Source organism: Phalacrocorax aristotelis, chromosome 1 (genome assembly GCF_949628215.1).
Source record: "Phalacrocorax aristotelis chromosome 1, bGulAri2.1, whole genome shotgun sequence".
NCBI lineage: Eukaryota > Metazoa > Chordata > Aves > Suliformes > Phalacrocoracidae > Phalacrocorax > Phalacrocorax aristotelis.
The window spans coordinates 158970824-158990058 of NC_134276.1; the positions used below are offsets into that span (position 1 = coordinate 158970824).

The following is a 19235-nucleotide window of genomic DNA, read 5'->3' on the forward strand; positions in this document are numbered from 1 at the left end:
AAAAACATTTTCATGTCTCCAACAAACAGAAAACAGCAGGAAAGGCTGAAACACCTGCCGCCTCTGTTGCAGCAAAATGTTCAGAAGCTGAAGTTTGACATGGGCATCCTGTTTCTTTATTGCTGTGGTCTTTTTGGATTTAATTCCTCTAAAACAAATGTCGTGAGAGGTTCCTCAGAGAATGTCAACAGACTCTGCTCGTGAGTCTGTTCTGCAAAGTCCAGGCACAGTGGTCAGCAAACATCAGCTTCCCCCTAGATCTGCACGTGACCTAGAAAGTGACACTGGAAGATGAAGGCGCTAGAAAATTCCCGTTTCTTTGGTCCCTTGCTTCATGATGGGCTGAAATGAGTATTTAAGATGGGCTTGAGCGAAGCTGTGTTTTGCTCTATGAAGCCAGACCCTACCTTGTTTTGTAGGAAGGGCTTAGGTTAGAGGGGAGAGATGAACCCTGTACAGTCCGCAGGCAGGCACTGGGTCGTGCTCGGCTCTTAGGGGAAAGCCCTCCCTTGGGAGAGTGCTGTGCATGTTTCTCCTGCCTCGAGGCAGATCAGGAAAGACCAGTCTATGCTGGGTGAAATTTTACTTCCTTGTTTAAACTGCTTTTCAACAGAAAATTGAGGTTTTACTATAATGACAGGTTTCATTAGAATATTTGTTCTCCACATAATATTTTACCTTTCTTGAAAAAATTATTTATCACCTGAAAATGGGATATTTTGGCGGACAACTGAAATACTTTAACTGAAGAAAAATGTAGACTTTCCACAGAGGAGACAGACACACCAAAACCTGCACTAAAAATAACCCTGAAAACATTCCAGGATGCTAAAGTGCCTGCTTACGGGTTTCATGAAGTGGCTAATGCCCTTCTGTGTGTCAGCTAGTGCCCAGCCTGCGCTCAGTGATTGATCTTTTGTCTGGGACTTTGAGTGATTTCTTAAGGCAGGTTTCACTGCTCTCAAGTAATCGCAGCGATCTGTAACGTTGCCCATTGTCATTTGTAGTACTTCTGTGTCTAAACAGTTCAGAATAACCAGGACGCAAGTTATCCACACATGTACGTCGTGCATTCTCTGTGTGAGATGCGAACGCCAGGTACTGAGTGGCATGTTAATAACAGACTGTTAACCCCATCTCGTGTTTTCATAATGCAGATTCAGCTTCATACTAACACAGGTTTGATTTTTTTTTTCCTACCCTCTGTCTGCCTTCTAAAACGTTTCCCTGCCAGAGGCAGGAGCCATTTCTTCATTTACAATAAATAAATGCCATGGATGTGACACCTGCCCTTTTCTGGGCTCTCACCCAGGGATTAGACTGTGCCCGGGGATCTGAGCTTTTTACATACAATGCACAGCTGTGATATAAAGAGCCTTTTGAAAGGGAGGCTTGGCAGCTTTCCCAGAAGCTAACTGAAGGGTCCATTTGTGCCTTACCTGTGATTAATTCTTTTCCGTTTGTATTTGCAGTGGAAGGACTTGAGCCCAGCACTAACAAAACCCATTTTGTTACTCAGTTCACTGCCTCTAACTGTATCTCCAACCTCTGGGGCTTTCCTACCTTTGCAACTGTTGACTAATATTAATTACGTGTATGCTGCTTAATCATCTAGGAGTGACCCTCTAAAGTGGCATTTAATCAGTTTTGAGGCAGCTGGCAAAAGTGAATTATGCGAGAGGACCGTAGCGGAAACACCTAGGCAAGGATGGAAGAGGTTCAGAGGGATGGTGAGGGAAGTTGGAGTGCTCAGGGCTGGGGTCTGTGAAATGCCCTCTCTGTTGCTCCAGTCTTTATTGGCTCTTTCTGGGAAGAGGGGAGCATAAAGAGAGGAATAATTCAAGCATATCCCAGTGTGTCAGGAAGGAAGTTCATGGATGAGTCTTCAACAATGGGCTTGGGATATCCTGAGACTCTGCCACTGCTGGAACAGCTGCCGGGGACTGCGTGTGACATGTGTGACTGGAAACAGCGCTTGTACCACTATGCATTTAGCAGAGAGCTGGGTCCTCCCAGCATCCTCAGGACCAGGGAGAGAAAAGATACCTTTGCCAGCAGCCCTGTTCCCTGAGCAGCATTGTTGCTCTGCTTGATGGGGAGATGTGTATTAACAGGCAGACGTGGAGCCCAGAAGAATAACTGTGTTACTCTTCTGTCTAACATGGTGAGCTGGGGTTGGCTTTGGGGCTTTGTGATAGAGGAGTTTGAGGGCCTAGCACACTTAGGTTAAAACAGCATTAATGGGGCTGAGCTGGTGAGGGCGACATCAATAGAAGGAAAACCCAAAGTACTGCTTGGGATTTCAGAGGCAAAGAAAAGCAGCCTAACTTGTTACCACTGTAGAGGACAGCCACCTGAACGTGGTGGGATATCTACAGGCCAGTAAGGAGAACTAAGAAGTGGGTTTTGAGCAGTCCAGAGAGGTGTGGTGTGGGAATGGGGGAGCCAATGAAGAATAGGCAGCTAAAGCAACGTGTGGTCAGAGGAGAGCAAAACCTTAGCCTAACTGCTGAATCCGACCTGAGTTTTCCCCTTGATAGTTTGGAGCATAGCCACCAAGATGACATGTATCTTCCCCAGGTACTGGAGAAAACTGGCTATGTATTTCCCAGCTATGTCCAGTACCTTGTAGGAAGGACCACATCCCAGAATGGCTAGGTTGGGTTGAACTGGGTAAGCTGGAATGGAACAAGCTCTCCCAGGGTATGTGCCGAAGTCTGGAGGAGCCTTTTCTGAGTCCTGTCGCAGACCTTTCTCAGATGGACATTCAGGAAAAAATACCCCTGCACTCCCCACCCAGGTCTTCACCTCTTTTCAGATCAAGTGACTAGTCATCTCTGCTCCAGCAACTGGAAAACCTTCAGCTCGGCTTCAAAAGAACCTATGAATTTCCATCACAGTTCAAGTGCATTCAGCAGGAGTAGGGAATTCCTTTAGATCTCTGCTGAAGAATGCTTTTAAGTCAGGAGACTGCATGAATCTACAAAGCAAAGTTGCTTGCTCACTGACCAACTCTCTGCTGGAAGCACCGCCTCCCTCAGAAGATTCACTATTGCTCCCTGTTCCCTCTTGCCTATCTGTAAACTACCCCATGGCTAGGTAAATATTTTTTTAATATCCTGTGCCAAGCGTTCTTCCCCCTCCCACAGTAGAAGATGCACATCGTCTCCCTTTGACTGCAAATGAACACCCATGTCTGAAAGGAAGCTGGCCTTGCTCCAGATCTCAGCCTCACACATACTGGCACGATGTTTTCCAACATCAAACTGTAGCAAGAAAACAAACTTTGGTTTGCTTCTCCAGTGTTAATATCACCACCCACAACTGCTGCAGCAAGCTTTTACAGCTGTTCTTTCACAGTCAGCTGGTAGGGTGGCAGGATAAACAAGAGAAGAATTATCCAGCTTGGTGCTTAAATGGGATGGGTGTGGTAACAAGGGCAGCTCTTGAGCTTCCTGGCATGGTCAGTTTGCGAAGGGGAAGGTTGAATAGGCTAGACGTGTCCTCTCTGCCAGAGCAATGCTGGTGCCCCAGGTCATGGACTCTGCAGTTTTTCCTGGTTACTTCACAGGCAGCCCAGCTCAGCCTGCTCCAACAGCAGGACTTGGCTTTAAAAAGTCAATTTTTTCCCCCCAGCCATCCAGTTGCAGACTGCACTTTCAACAAAGCATCCCTTTTCTCTCTCCTCTTCGCTGCCCCTTTCTGCCTGGTTTATTGGTAAAGCCAGCAGAGGCTCTGCGGGGAGCAGATCCAGGGCCACAGCCCTGCAGGCTTGGCTGTGTGCGGGGTGGTGTGGGAAGTGGGCTTGCTCTGCTGTGGTAGCTCACTGCTCCCCACCCTGTGTCACGGGTAGAAAACTTGCTGCTGTTTGTTAGTGATGACTCTATCATAATGAGCACATACTTCAGATTTCTAGCCAAGCAGATTTTTTTGGTCTTTCAGTGGTATGTGTTGTAAGTATTTAATGTTATCGACAGAAGCCAAAGGTTTCCAACCTCCTCTCTGCCAAATGAGAGCAGTGTCCTACGTTGGAGCTCTCAAGCTCTGCAGTGCATCGAGCCACTGTCAGCTTGATGGCCCTGCTTTCTCTGGTGCACCAATGCTAAGGTCTCTTTTCAATTTGTCCCATCTCTGTTCTGTGTCATACGGTTTTTAAGCATCTCTTGTGAACATATCACATCTTCAGCTCATTAGAGCTTAGTTTACGCCAGGTTTTTGATAGGCTTGTGGGCAGTCAGTGGCAAGGTGGCTTTATAATGGGCTTTTATCTGCACACTACAGGGTTCATGCCCTGTTGGTGACCCAGGGACCTGTTCATCCCTGGCCTCTGTACACCTGGACATCCCGGTACATGGTGCCGTGGCTTGGACCAGTGAGTGAGACCTCTGACTCCTAACAAGGCACTGGGAGGTCAATACCCAGACTTTCCATCAGCGCATTCCCATGGCCACCCCTGGGAGGAGGAGATGTGTTGTCTTTATTGACGTATGTGTTTGTTTTTGCAACGCTGTTGCCCAGGCACAGCTGTGGATGGGACTGGTGAGTACATGGACCCACTAAAACCACAGCGGTACATACAGGACCTGTGGACCCTGGCAGATTCGCAAGGGAGCTGCCAGTAGCTATCCACTTTAGTGCAGTTACTCTGCTTTCATTCACTGTGGGTAAAGGTGAGCGTTACTCTTCCAATTATACCTCTCCTCTCCAGAAACTTCTGTCTCCACTCTGAACTGCAGAATTATCCCCAACCTTCATTGTATTTACTGACTTCTTAGCATCTGCCAGATTCAACTGGGAGCTGCCCTGCTGGTAATCAGCATCCCCCTGGACATGCTCCTCCCTGGCTGACTCAGTCGGCCACGGCGCTTCGGCACAGCCCTTCCGAGCAGAGAAGCAATTGCTCTTTCTGCCCTGTCTGTCTAGAGCTCTCCCCGCCAGCCCTCCTGGCGGCTGAGTCACTTCCTTCTTCAAATCTGGTCTTAAATCTTCCTTTTCTCTTCACCCTGTGATTCACTCCCTTTGTGAAGTGCTTTGCAGAACTCTGTCTGGAAGATGCTGAACAGAGAGATGCTCCTGGTGTGAGATGTCCTCCTTGTCTCAGAGCCACAGCGGTGAGCCCCTCTCTGAGGGCTGGTCCCTGCGCCGTGCTAAATGGTGTCTCTCAGTATCAGTATTTCTCTTATCTTAGCATTTCTTTCAATGCTACATCTGACGTAGTAATGGGACCCAACTCCTGCCTGCAGGCAAACGCGTGTAATTTCCTTTGACATCAGCGTGTGCTTGTGAGGGCACAGCTCTACCCTTTCCCACCCCGTTTGATTAGATGCAGTAAGGAAGTCATTACAGGATCTCTGCTACTCCTCCTCATCCCTTGTGGGATTTAAGGAGCACTGCTGTTAGAACTGAGCTGAAACGTGCTCACAGAAAGGAAAGCTTCAATTTCTGCTCTATAAGCCTGGAGATATTTTTAGTATAACATCTACACTCCTTAAATTTTTTTATTAAGATTTTTTTTGTCTCATATCTAAGTGCCTCACCTTTTCACAGTTTCCTGGTGTGGAAGGGAATTGCCAACAAACAGGGCAGTGAAAAGATTTCATAGTGAATTAGCCGTGTGGCACCATTGAACTTGGCTAGACCTGCTCCGGTTATCAACAAAGCATGGGATAAAATTTGGCAAAGCTTCTAAATCCTGCTTTTGGCTGTGACTTAGGTAGTTAAGCAGTAAATCCATTTCACTATCCTTGCAGCTTAGGCATATGAATACTCAAGTTGCTTAGCCACTTAGGAAAGCATCCTGCGGGTGCCTTGCCCCTGGAGTCTGGGCAGAAATGGGTAAGGCCAGGGACCAGACCTGGTTCTGTGAAGGTCTGGTGGCTTCCTCAGGACAGTGGTGCCCAGGCAGTGCCAGTGGTGTAAGAGCGCATTAGTGAAACATTTGGGATGGAACGAGGAGATTCAGTGGTAGACTGTGATGCTTCAGTCACTATGTAAGGGAGGGTCTGCTTGTGAGACTGTTGCACTTAGAAATGCATGCAGGCTGTGCAGCTATATCTGTTTGTAGCTCTGGTTTTCTAGAACATGACCGATGACTGTTTCCTAAAGATGAACAAAAAGTCATTTGCCAGTATGGTAAGTCTGCAAATGAAATGAAATTGCTATTGTAAAGGAGCTTTATTCTGTGGAGGGGAGAGGGGCTATGGCATTTGTTAGGAAAAGAAGACCTCTGGTCCAAGGAGAGGACTTTTCATTTTAACTGATTTCTACAGGAAGCATAGCAATCATGTAAATGAGAATTGCAGTTTCTAACAAATACTGATAATCCTAAGATCCGATTTTGAATAAAGCTTCAGCAATCACATTCTTCAATTTCAAAACAGGCAACTCTTGAGAAGAACGTAACATCTCCTTTGCATACTGATCTTACCTTGCACACTAAGCTTACATTGCATATATTTGTTTTCTTTTGCGTAGAACGAAGTGATCAGCCAGCAGCTCTCTGTCATTTTCACTCATTGCTATGGACCCTATCCTATTCCAAAGCTTGTTGAAATTAAGCGCAAGCAGACCTCTCGCCTAGGTAAGTGTGACTTGAAGATGCTCATTGGTTTTCCAAGGCGAGCTGTGAGAAGTCTGCATCGCTGGCCAGTTGCTTGGGCGGGCACAAGGCAGAGAAAAACCTGAATTTGAAAGGCGGAACTAGAAAAATGAAAGGCGCCAAACTCAGCCTGACATGAAACTGCTGCTAAAATCAGGAGGGTCATCAGGTGCATTAGAGCGGCACTGTAAATCTGCAAAGATTTGTCTGTGTTGCTAATTAGGCTGGGATCCTAGCCTGGGGCCCGGAGCCAGACGTCTTTCCTCATCTCAAACTGTCGTGGCTGTCTGCAGGTGATGCCGTGGCAGCACAGCCCTCCCAGCCCTGCTGACAGAGCCCGGGTTGTTTTAATGTGACCAAGAGAAGACCTGAGCAATTTTCCAGGACCTTCTTCCCCTTGGCACAAAGACTTACCTGCACAGGGAGGGGGGCATAATAGGGCCTAAATGAGCGTAGGGCCCTCCAGCATCCGTTCAGCTGCAGTTTGCTTTGGATAGCAGAGCTGGGAGGCTGTGCCAGCTCCGCATGGCAGGGACGGCTGGCTGTCATCTCAGCAAAGGTCCTCGCGGACTTCAAAGCTTTGAATTCCCTTCGTCTGAACTCACCGTGGCTGTCTGGGGGGCTTCTGTCTCAGGCTGTCCAAAATAGCTTTATGAGATTTACTCATTAAAAACAATATCCTTTTACGCTATTCTCTTCTTTTGTCAAAACAGGAAGACATTCTGTACGTTCATGACCTCTTCCAAACTAAAGTTACTGGCTTTTTTTTTAATTCTTTTTGTGATTCTAGATCCCCATTTTCTTAATAACAAAGAGATGTCAGATGTTACATTTCTGGTGGAAGGAAGACCATTTTATGCACATAGAGTGTTGCTATTTACTGCATCACCGAGGTAAAATATGGACACATTTATGGTTTTTAACAAAAATAGAATGTAATTTTGTGGATTTGCCTTTTTTTTTTTTTCTGCTGCTGTTAAGATTCTTTGAGGGCTAATGGCCCAATCTTAGTTTTTCCGAAGCAGAACAGCTGAACTACTTGTTTCTGGTTGATCTGCAGGACAAGTGCTCCCATCACTACATTCCCACCCAGTAAATGATCCATGCTTCTGGCCATGCATCTGACTTCATTCTACTGAGGCACATTTGCATATAGCTCATTGCTGTATCCAGCTCTTAATCATAGAAGGGTCTTAATATTTTGATTCTTAATAATCATTTATCCTGTGAGTGGCTAAATCTTGCCTCACATCAGTGTAAGCGGTCTCCAGGAAGAACAAGCTATTGACAAATTGACAGCATTTGACATTATTAAAATAAAATTAAATAACTACGAAATGTACCATACTGTATCGAAAGGCAGTACTTATAGTCTGTTCCCTGGGCTCAAAAAGCTGGATGTGGGCTACCCAGCTCAACCTAACCTTAAAGGTGCTCACAAACCTTATTTGCACACAGCTTTGTAATAAAGGTGTGTTTTTAAACAAATTTAGCTGGCCCTCCGTAAGGGCTTATTTCAGGATGTGGCAAGGACAAGCCACTGAGTTTGGGTAGTTTGAGCAACGTGGGAATTGATGCTAGACATGCTGCCAACACACAGCACAGAGTAAAGAGATTTGCATAAAGCAACTGCAGTGTCTGACCCTGCCTTCAATTAAGGAATAGGTATTTTGGTTTAGAGCATATTGGTAGAGGTACAAACGCGTTCCAAACTCCAGCTTTTAACCTACTAAATTGCATTCATAGTAGAGTTTGACACTAGTAAAAGCAAATCAATCATTATCCATGTTTTAATTAACAAGCTACACTTGTGATATGGAAAAGGTTACCATCCAGCAAATGCTGGTCTTGATAGATAAGCCAAGCTTTGCACTACCACTAGAAGGTCAGATGAATTACCAACAAGAAGTACAAGGGCAGCTGTTTCTGACAGCGCATTTCCCATTTTCGCCTTCTGATCAAATGGGGATACCTCGTTTTGAGAAATACATTGCTACATATGTGTATGTCTCACGTAAATATGCAATTATTAACTTACAATGTGGTTTTTTTCCTGAAACTTGTGTCTGAATTTCAGGTTTTGATAATCAGAGAACAGCAACGTATCCAGTTTTCTCTCCTGCCTCTTCTTATACAATTGTATTGAGTCTGCATAGAAGTATTGAAAGTCTTAGTGTAGTTTGTTTAATGTTGTGTTCCAAAACATTTTTTTTAAAGCAGCGTAATGGACATAGGCAAAAATGTATCTCCTTCAAAAAAGGTGTGCAGTTTTTAAATGTTGTAAGTCTTCCTAAAAGATATGTTGCTTCTAATAAAAAAAAAAATAAAGAAAAAAAGTATTTTGGTTTTGTAATATGCATCCTTACAGTATCTGAATTTCCTGTGTACATTTTATTCTATTGTGATTTTAGATGTATTTTTCCAAAATTTCAAATTGAAATTCCTAAAAGAGAGGCTTTTTCCTCTTGATTTGAACTTTATGTCAGTGTCTAAACCTTGATGCTTTTCGGTGACAAATCCGTGCATTTCAGTGTACTGTTTTTGCAAGAGCTGATGCTGTCCTTTCCCTCTGCTGTACTTTTTCACAGAGATAATTGGGCTGGTATTTCAATCTTGCTTCTTTTTATTTAGGTTTAAAGCATTGCTATCTAGCAAGCCCTCATCTGATAGTACTTGTATTGAGATCAACTACGTGAAGTACCCCATCTTTCAGGTAAAGTCAGTTCTCACATCGAATTTGAATGGAACATGTAATAGGAACATTGTACATGCCCTGTCTAAATTAGTACACATGTATGATAAACACGTAGCTCAGAGTACTGGTTTCATGAGCACAGGCTCCATCTCTGTTCATACACTAAGCTGCAGAGTGCTATTGGTGTGAAATGTCATGCCTGACCAGATAAAATAGCATGCATTTCACTTATATGGGGTATGCAGACAAAGCAGTGCATGTCAAGGTAAAGCATTTGATTCTTTTTTCTCTTGTTGGCTCTTTCTGTATTTAATTGACAGGCTTGGAAAAGATACAGTTCATTCTCTTCCTTAGCAGTATTGTTCAATCAATTTTTTGCCATGAACATAGAGCTTGCTTTCTGTATCTGTAGCGTATACATGTATATGCTTCCCTTTATTTGAGTCAGAGCTTAGACAGTTCCACGTGTCGACTGTTACCGCTGCAGATAATTCCCAGCTGCCTACAGTAACTTTAGGCTTGCTGGAAGCTCACTGCAGAGGGATCTTAGCTGGGTCTTATTACAGTGCAAAGCCTCCCCCATTCTTTCTCATCATCCGTGCGTGCCCACACACAGCTGGGTGAAGTTGGGGGTGCCATTGCCAGGGAAGGAGTAAGGGAATAACCATTATACATGCTATATTTTCCTGAAGCAATGATGTACTTAAAAGTACTGGGAAATACATTGAAAATTCAGAATTGATTAATCAGCTTCCTGCAAACTGCTTGGAGCTCACCAGAAAGTCCGGACAATGTGGCTGGTGAGTGTTGAGACGTTAGAATACCTGTGGAAGGAAACATTGAACTGTGCAGAGTGAGAGAGTAACCCAGTATATCTTGAAGTCAGGTGGTTTGGGCCAGTTTTATCTACAAATCCTAACTGGTGCTGGAGAGCCTCAGGTATTGCCTGCAATCTTTACATCACCCCCTGTTCCCTGATATCTTGGATTGTTTTTTATAAACACTCTCTTTGTTTTATTACAGCTGGTTATGCAGTATCTTTATTATGGAGGTGCAGAGTCACTCTTGATTAAAAATAATGAAATTATGGAGGTAAGAGACGTTTATCTTACTTGCAGTGGGAGCAATGCTAAGTGATCTGTGTATTGTTCACCCAAGGGCACGTGGCCGTTGGGGAAGACATGAGCACTCCTGTAAGAGCCAGCAGCGTCCCCCGGAGTGCCCAGGCTGTCCACGGTCCTGCGAGAGACACTGAGTCTCCTTCTCTGCCAGTCGCCCGTTATGGTAACTTTTGCCAGTATGAAGTTGACTGTCAGAGGAGAAAGAGTAGAAATATTATGATCATCGAGCAAAAAAAAGTATCTGAAATAAAATATCTATTTAGATGTTTTGAGAGGCTCTTTCAGGGAAACGCAAAGCTGGTGTTACAAAAAACTGGAAGCAACTCCTGGCAGCACAGTATGCCATCCTCTCTTCTCTCTCTCTCAGCCTGAAAGGGGAGGTGCTCTGCTCCAGTTGGGCTGGTCAGCTTCTGTCTGCCACACTCTTACTTTTGGTTTATTAGCTCAGGCTTACATGTCCAGACCTATCTCAGCAGCAGTAAAAGCATCCAGTTTGATTCCACACTCAGGAGAATTCTTGGGCATGTACCTGGCTTTAACCACAGGATAAATCCCACTGGAGTCACAGTTCAGTTCAGTTTCAAGTGTGTGACTGTCACATTTTCTGAATAAAACCTTAAGCTTCTACCTGAGATAGAGAGACTTCTTTGCCCCTTCCTCACTGGATGTAAAACATCCAGTGCCATTGTGCCCGTTTGTGAAAGCCAAACCAAGCCAACTGGAGCTGACTCAGCCTTCAGTGTAGCCACACATTCACAACCTGTATGGATGTTAAGTCATCCTCTTCCAAATACTGTGTATACTGTCATTGCCAGCTATGATCAGCCTAACAACTCCAACTACATAGAACTTAGAGATATTTGAGCAAATCTTTGAGTCGTTCAGGTACTTTTCCTCTTGACAGTCACCAAATTATGGCAGCCAAAAAGAATATAGGACAGTAAATAATAAAATCAGAGCTACTTAAACAGCTGATAAGCATCAGTGTACAGGTTATAGTCTTCCGTCATGATGTTTTGTTGTTGCCTATATTAGATAGTCTGTCCCTATGACGCTGCTGTCTGGGGCATCCGTGCGAGGCTTGACTTTTACCAAAGTTGTGCTAACAAGAAACTGGGAGTGACTTTTCTGTGGGGTGCGAGTAGCCGGGGTGAATCAATTCTGATGGGTACAGGGACATCTGTACCAGCCCTGCTGGCAGCCAGAGTATGGTACTAGTCCAGACTGAAATTATCCCCTCCTAATGCAGGTGGTGGATTTTTAACTAAGCATACCCCCGTTGACTTTCTGAGCTTTATAGGCAAAGGTCACATTCTCTATTTCTCTCGTAGATTCAAAAGAAGCTCCTGAATGTCTAAGCCTTTCTGAAATAAGGAGTCTCAGACTAGGCAGCGCAATGGCTTTATAGGGATGCGCGTGTTATCACCTAGCCTGCTAAAGAGCTTGTGCTGCAGTTCAGCTGGCTGCTTGCTCTACTTCTGTGACATCTCAAAACTTCTGTGACTCAAGAATGTATGACTGATTGATTGATCTGTTGATAACAGTTCTGGCCACGGTTCCTCACAGTTTAAAGTAATTACAAACCAGCACGTGACTGCTTGAACCACAGAGGCAGCTGGAATAGGATTTGGCTTTATCTTTCAAAACTGTATTTAGCAACTTGCCTTATTACAAATATGATAACAAGAAGTACCAGAAATACTCCACAGAAATCTTTGCTGCAATTCATAATTGGGGCCAGCTGGCTGCTATCGCATCAGCACTGCAGATTTCCAGCACTTGGATGTATTTATGGGATTAAAGCAGAGCTTGAGCGGACTGCATAGGAGAAGTCAGAATAATGTCATGGAAGTTTCAGGGGTTTGGTCCCCAATGCTCCTACCCAGTGGCATGAGAGCCCTTTTATGATTCACAGGATAGCTTTTTGTCATGCAGTCTTAGATGATAAGGGCCATATAAATGCCTAAACACCTGAACGCCTTGGCCTAAGAGACCTCGCTGGGTTAGAACAAGGTGTCAAGCAATGAAGAACCCCAGTGTGCTTCCTAAGCCAGAGCAGAGAGCTAGAGGTGACTACCTGCCATGGAAAGAGAGAAAATTAAATTCCTTTCCCAGCTGTAAAATGACAGAAAAGGTGCAGTAGGGGAAATCTTAGCACTACTGAAATCAGTTGGAGAACTCGGAATTTAAGCCATTTTCACCCCACAGGCTCCACCTCATGCCCACAGTGTACAGTGGCGTGCAGAGGTCCCCAGTGAAGTGGCAGTCCAGGTAGCATATGCATGGGGTGGGTAGAGTACTAAAAAGGGAGGTCAGGTTGAGTCCTGACGGCAGGAGAGCTGTGGTAGTGCAGCTATGCAGACACAAGACACTAACAGGAGTGTTAATTAGGCACTGCCTGGCACCAAGCTGGTTCCCACCTTTGCACCATATCGCACTGTGCACCCACACCTTGGAGATGCGTTGAGCCAGGCAGTGTTTCAGTGCCTGTGGCCTGGGCATGACCTTACTGGTGCTCGTGAGCTAGAGCAAGGAGTATATGGAGATCTGACTCCATTTCTGTGAGTCTGCTGAGGTGACAGATTTGAGGTTTATTGCCTTGCTAGATTTTTAAGACTTCCCAGTGTGGTTATCATCATCTGGTTTGAATTCCTCTCTGCTCTTGGTCCTGGCCCTTCTGCTGACATCCCCGCATCCAGCCCAGGTGCTCTGTTTCAGCTAGAGGTTGGGGAATGGTTGAACTGCAACCTTTTTTTTTCCTGGAATGTAATTGCAGATCCCTCCTTGCAGAGTTATGTTTGCAAAGTGACCAAAGGCTCTCCAAGCTGCCATTAGCTTTTTCTCTCTCACAGGCCGTGCTCCCCAATCCCAAAGTCAATACGTGGTCCTGAGCAGCCTGTGGTGGTCTTTCCATGCTTTCCATGCACAGCTTCCCACAGTACGATCTAAGGGGACTGCAGAGGGTTGAAGCAACCAAGCAGCCTTCCCATTTTAACTGTTTGTCAGTACTTCCATGAAAACTGAAGTAGGGGCAGAGAAAAAAATATATAATGAAACAGTAAAGAAGCAAGCTTCAATTCTGTATTGCTCAGCAGTTTTGACTATTTTTTTCTTGCTTTTTTTAGCTTCTCTCTGCTGCTAAATTTTTCCAGCTTGAAGCTTTACAACGACACTGTGAGATCATTTGCGCAAAAAGCATTAATACAGAAAACTGCGTGGATATTTATAATCATGCCAAGGTAAAAATAACCACATATGCTTGTTTGCATGTTATGTGTCTGTCGTCATACTCATAGGTCAGTTTTATGATGAGTAGTGATAGTTTGGGTTTTTTTAAAGACTCATTATTTTCAGGGACCGAGTGGCTAATACATACGTAGTATAGGACAGTCCTAAATCATGTAGTTCAAGCATCTGTGGCAACTGCTCACCCCCTTCTCTAAGTGATTCAAACTCAATTTTAGTGTACCACCATGTGGCAGACCTGTCCCTTGTCACGGCAACCCAAACTGCTGAGTTATTCAACAGGAATCACCTCATTGAATAAGAGACCTCTCTTTCACCTTCCAAGCTGCATTTTCCCTTTACACTTCCCTCTTTCCTCCTGCCTGAAGCCTGCTGGGTTGATATACTCAATACTAGTGACAGCTTGTCAATATATAAAAATGCCATGTTGTCAAAGTGCAGTGTCTCTGAGCCATACAAGGATGGTAATGAGAATTTTGTGTCTTGGAGGGAAGAGATTCACAGCTTCTTATTGGAATCAAATTATTTACTTAGCTTGTGAGGGGGGCTAAGTCATTAGGCATAAAAGCGGGGCATTTTTTGACATAGAAGACCTATTTTTGCTCACTGATGGAGGTGGTTGCCACATTGATTAGTTTCAGTTTTTCTCCTTCACTTGTGTGCATAGTAGTTAGACTTTTACTGGAAGATGGAAATGATACACAAATAGTTGCAATGAAATATTCTTAAAGCATTCCTTAGATGATTTTTTCCTATATCTTACATAGTTTTTATGAAAGACAAAATGGTACAGTGTGACATGGAGGTTTGATTGAACAGAGTAATCCTGCAGATTGCTCCAGACCCCTGCAGATCTGACCTCCATTCCCATCATCAGGTATTTCCTACAGAGAGTAGTAATGTTAGGTCCTGATGTACAGATAACGTGCAATCAGTGCTTGAAATAGCATAAAGTTCCACCTATAAAATGAATAAGAAATGAGGTGTATCTGCAGGTCTATTTACTGTAATAGGAAAAGAAATCAGCAGAGCAGGAAGCTTTTGAAAACTATTTGATTTATCTTCCAGCTCATGTGGGAACTTCTCAATTTGTATTACTGTTACTAAAAGTAAGATTAATAATTTTGTTTTAAAAGCACACGTCTTCTTCAAATTGTGAAATGTGGCTGTTATTTACATCCTGATTGAAGAACGTTCTTACACTGAGCTTTAGACCTGTCTGAGGAACTTGTACACTGCCAATGCTGGGGCTGAACAAACCCAGTGGCTAAATCCAGCTCCTTGTTTGCCAGCTTGGGCCCCAGCCTGCAAGTCTTCTGTGCCTGCATCTCCCAGTGGAGTCAGTGGAAACGGTGCACTTGAGAGGCTTTTATGGCCAGGGTCATATTTGCACTATGGGTAGTGCACTGCAGAGACAACCAAGCTAGCTGTGAGTGAAATCTTGGCTTCTGAATTAGTTAAACCACATCACACTAGAGCTCTGCATGAGCTAATTTACCCTGCTTCCAGTACATTACCCAGGCTGTTTCATACTGGTATAGCTAGAAGGTTTCCAGGACCTGAACTAGCACATTTAAAGCTAGTTCAGATACCTCTCTATTACTCTGTCTGCAAAGCAGAGATGACGCTCCATCTTTTTTACTCCTGGTCTGTGTGATGTGCAGGTGATTAATCTGAGCGCAGACCATTCTGCCCAGAGTGCTCCCGTCACACAGCAGCTTCATTTGTTCGTTATGTGAATATGAGATAATGGTATGTGGCGGAAGAGGCCAGATGGTCCTGATGAGCCAGGGGAGCTCACAGGCAGTTTGAGCACAGCTTGCCAGCCACCCATCTGCCTTTCCATGTTGCTCTCTGAAGTGTGGAAGAAGCTCGTGTTAGACTGCGGTGAGGATGGGAATAAGATGATCAGGTACTGAAGCCAGGAACCACCATGTCAGCCAGGAGCAGAATTTGAGTGACTTGCTCCTGTTGTACATACCATTTCTAGTCCTTGCTACCTTGCAAGCTCAGCTGCACCTGCAGGAACTCAGGCGATGCCGAGACCTGCTTTTCCAGATGGGATGATGGGGTGTGAGCAGGGTGGCCTGTAGACACATGGAGCACAGTCTTTGTCGTCATGATTGGGAGAAAAACATGATTTGCTGGAGGCACAGCATGAAGTGAGCACAGATGTGGAAAGCTATCTGTGCTGGGGCCTGAGCTTGCAGAACAGTGTTTAGCAGGGTGGTGAGCTGTGTAAAACGAGCTGTATGAACAAGAGATTGAGACCCTGTGTTAAAGAGGTGAAGTACTGGTAGGAATGTGAGACACTGTGGATTTGGTCACATTTGCAATTTAAAAGCTGAATTGAGAGTATTAAAATCATCTGTGATATCCCTATGGGCTTTCCATTCTTAAAATTGCAACATCTACAAAGGCTGTCATGTGATCAGTATCACTTTAAGGGTTTTATTTTTCAAAGCCTTTGTCACTTTTCTTTACTTCCAGAAAGAAATGAAGTAACTGGACAAATTGGATTTATAATGGTGATTGATTAGTTATTACTAGGTACCAGTTGTGTTTTACATGAATGCACCCAAACTCCCAACAAAATCATTTGGAGTTTCAAATACATGCCTAAAACACTCAGCCCTTGCACAGATTGCAATCGGGGCCTCAGAACAAATCTGAAAAGGAAAAGTAAAGTACATTGTTTCCTCAGTGTCATTAATATATTGAAATAATGTATAGGGATGAATGGTGTTTCAGAGAAGAACACAGATTCACGCATATGCTCTGACTTGCAGGTGCAAAATAATGCACTCATAATTTGATGAAAACTTGCATGGTTTGAAATCAAGTTAAATTCATTCATTTTCCCTGGGAAGACAGATTCTACCTAGCCCTAATCTGTTTTTGGGGTTTTTTTTTCCTAAATTTTTATGTATTTATGTAGCAATTTCCATTCTTAGTTCCAAAAGTGACGTTAAGGTGGTGGTGGGCAACACTGCTGTGTCATTGTTCCAGTCTGGACCCAAAGCTATGCAATGCCCCAGCAGTTCTGGCCCTTCGGGCTGCACCTTGCAGCCAAAGGTTCCTGCTTTACTTGGAGCTTGGACCCAGCAGGAGCTCACCTGGGCAGGAGGGTGGGCTGAGCACTGCTCTCTACGCTTGCATGGCTTATAATTGCACATATACTGGAATATCATGGCTGTACTCCTTGTGTGACCACAGGATCTAGCCAGTGGGTGATAACCAGTACAGGTCACCCATCAAATGACCAGTACCCATTTAAGTTTTGCTCATACATTTTTTGCTTGTACAGTTAAGGTTTCCTCGCACATTACAGTATCCCTGCCTATTACCCAGATGTAGTTCAGCGTAAGGGGATACTGATAGCCCCAGACCACATGCTCTGCAAGCCTCCATTTCTTCTCCAAAGATTCCTTGAGGCACAAGACTTTGCATGACAGGTCATGTGTCCCGTCCTTGCTAAGGACGGCGTTCATTAAACGTGGTCTGTGGTAAGTTGTTCCAAACCTATATTTTTAGGGTGTAACTTCTAGCATGAAAGCATGGGGTTAGTGAACTTTGTGGTGAAACTCCCATTAATTTCCAAGGGAGCAAACCTTCAGTCCTGAAGTTTGCTTCCTTAACAGCCATGGCCTTATAACACGGAATGGTGACCAGAACCATCAGTGTAAAATACTGTTTGATTAACTCCTTCCCTTCCCACATATGTATCTGTAAGTGTTACTGTGTTTGTCTCAAAGGCTTAGTTTGTGTATTTGTTTGTGTACAGCTCTTACACACTGTATTTGTTGGGTGGGTTTCATCAGAATGATTATCTTCCTCTAATTTCACTTGTAGTTTCTCGGAGTCACAGAACTATCTTCCTATTGTGAAGGCTACTTTCTAAAAAATATGATGGTCCTCATTGAAAACGAAGCTTTCAAACAGCTGTTGTATGACAAGAATGGAGAAACGTCTGGTCAAAATGTACTACAGGACTTACAGAGGACGTTGGCCACAAGGATTCAGTCAATTCACTTGTCTTCTTCAAAGGGCTCCATTGTATAAAGCTGAGGAAGATGGTAACCCTCTAATAAAGACCCTGCAAGTGAAGTCTGCTGTTGCAGTTGCTTAAACCCGTTGCAGTTGCTTAAACAACTACAAAAACAAAATATTAAAAAGTTCTACTTCGCATCCAAATAGTTCTGTGTTGGCCAAAGGTGCTGCGCTGGGTCTGCGGCCCTGTTTGGATGAGGGAATACAGAAAGCAAAGCTCCTTGTGTTTTTGAGCAAATGTGGTACAAGAGTATGCAGTGAATGGCTGTTGTACTCAAATTCTGAACACACACGCGCCATTGTGGAGCTCGATGCCAACAAAAGCCAGAACTCACATCAGTGAACAGCAGAAGCCCCTGCCTGAGCAGTGGTGCCAGGGAACACCCAAACTGACCGATTAATCATTTAAGGCTGTTTTGTTCCAGTGTTACACATTTAAGAACTATATCTATCCCGGATATCTCCATTTATCTCATGCATTTAAGAAATGTAAGAACTGTTATTGCTGTCAAGCAAAGATCAACTGTATTAGAGAGTGGGTAAGACTGTTACAGCTGAGGAAACATACTGGCAGATTTTTAGGGGTGGGAACTTTTTAAACTGTTCATAAAAAAATAATGGGGTGGCCTTGTAGTTTAAAAACTATTTCTTAAGCTTAAAATTTAATTTTCGACAGAGCTGTGTTTGAGAATCTATGTAACATGTTTTGGTTTTTGTTTTGGTTTTTTTTTTTTTTTAAATGGTAAAATGTACATTGTGTAAACACACAAATGATCAAGTTTTGCTTGTATTCTTTCCTAGGGCGGTATAATCTTGCCTAACAGGCTATGGTTACACCAAAGAGGTACATTACCCAGACTATCTCTAATACAGTAGGGGAGGGGGGGGCAGGAGAACTGCATGCTACATGTGATTTGGGGTTAAAAACAATTACAAACTCAACATGCGTTTGCATGGTAACTGTACCTGTGAAATGTTACGTCCGTGCTTCGTTTCGCCATGACAAATGCAACGTTACTTCTTGTCAAATTTCATTTGTGAAATTAGCATATTTTTTTATTTGGTGCGATTGGTTGTGAAATAATACTCCCGGAGACCCTTCTTGAGATGCTGGTATCTGTTTGTTACAGTGAAGGGATAATCACAGATCTTTACTTCAGTAATGTGTCAATACTTTGCTACTGGCCAGAGATTGTGTCCGAGTTAGACTTTTTTAAATTATAATTAAATATGTGCTATAGAATGATTTCTCACTGTATCCTGAGAATGTATAGGTTATCTACAATGCAGGGTTTGGGTGGGGTGGGATGGGGGGTGTGATTTAATGTCACAGCTTCATTTATTTTGCAGCATATTGTTAGCAAGACAAATCTGCTACGTGCCACAGCATTCCTGATGTTCTGTCTCTGAAAACCACCGCAGGAAGTAGGCAAAAATGTTGCCTTCTCCATGGCAAGATGCCATTAATATACTTATTTTCTAGCATGCCGTTCAGAAACTGTGCCCAGTTCATAGGCTTTAGAAG

At 43.9% G+C, this 19235-nt stretch overlaps 1 protein-coding gene across 5 annotated transcripts in view; it reads left to right on the top strand.

The window, feature by feature from the left end:
* ABTB3 (ankyrin repeat and BTB domain containing 3) overlaps nucleotides 1–18953 on the top strand; it is a 178569-nt gene extending 159616 nt beyond the window's left edge. For all 5 annotated transcript variants that reach the window (XM_075075695.1, XM_075075714.1, XM_075075722.1 and 2 more), the window contains 6 exons: nucleotides 6475–6580; nucleotides 7389–7491; nucleotides 9230–9311; nucleotides 10317–10385; nucleotides 13540–13653; nucleotides 17513–18953. In XM_075075695.1, the coding sequence (XP_074931796.1) occupies nucleotides 6475–6580; nucleotides 7389–7491; nucleotides 9230–9311; nucleotides 10317–10385; nucleotides 13540–13653; nucleotides 17513–17722 (684 nt within the window). In that variant the 3' untranslated portion in view covers nucleotides 17723–18953. The remainder of the gene's footprint in view (nucleotides 1–6474; nucleotides 6581–7388; nucleotides 7492–9229; nucleotides 9312–10316; nucleotides 10386–13539; nucleotides 13654–17512) is intronic.
* The last annotated feature ends 282 nt before the right edge of the window (nucleotides 18954–19235 follow it).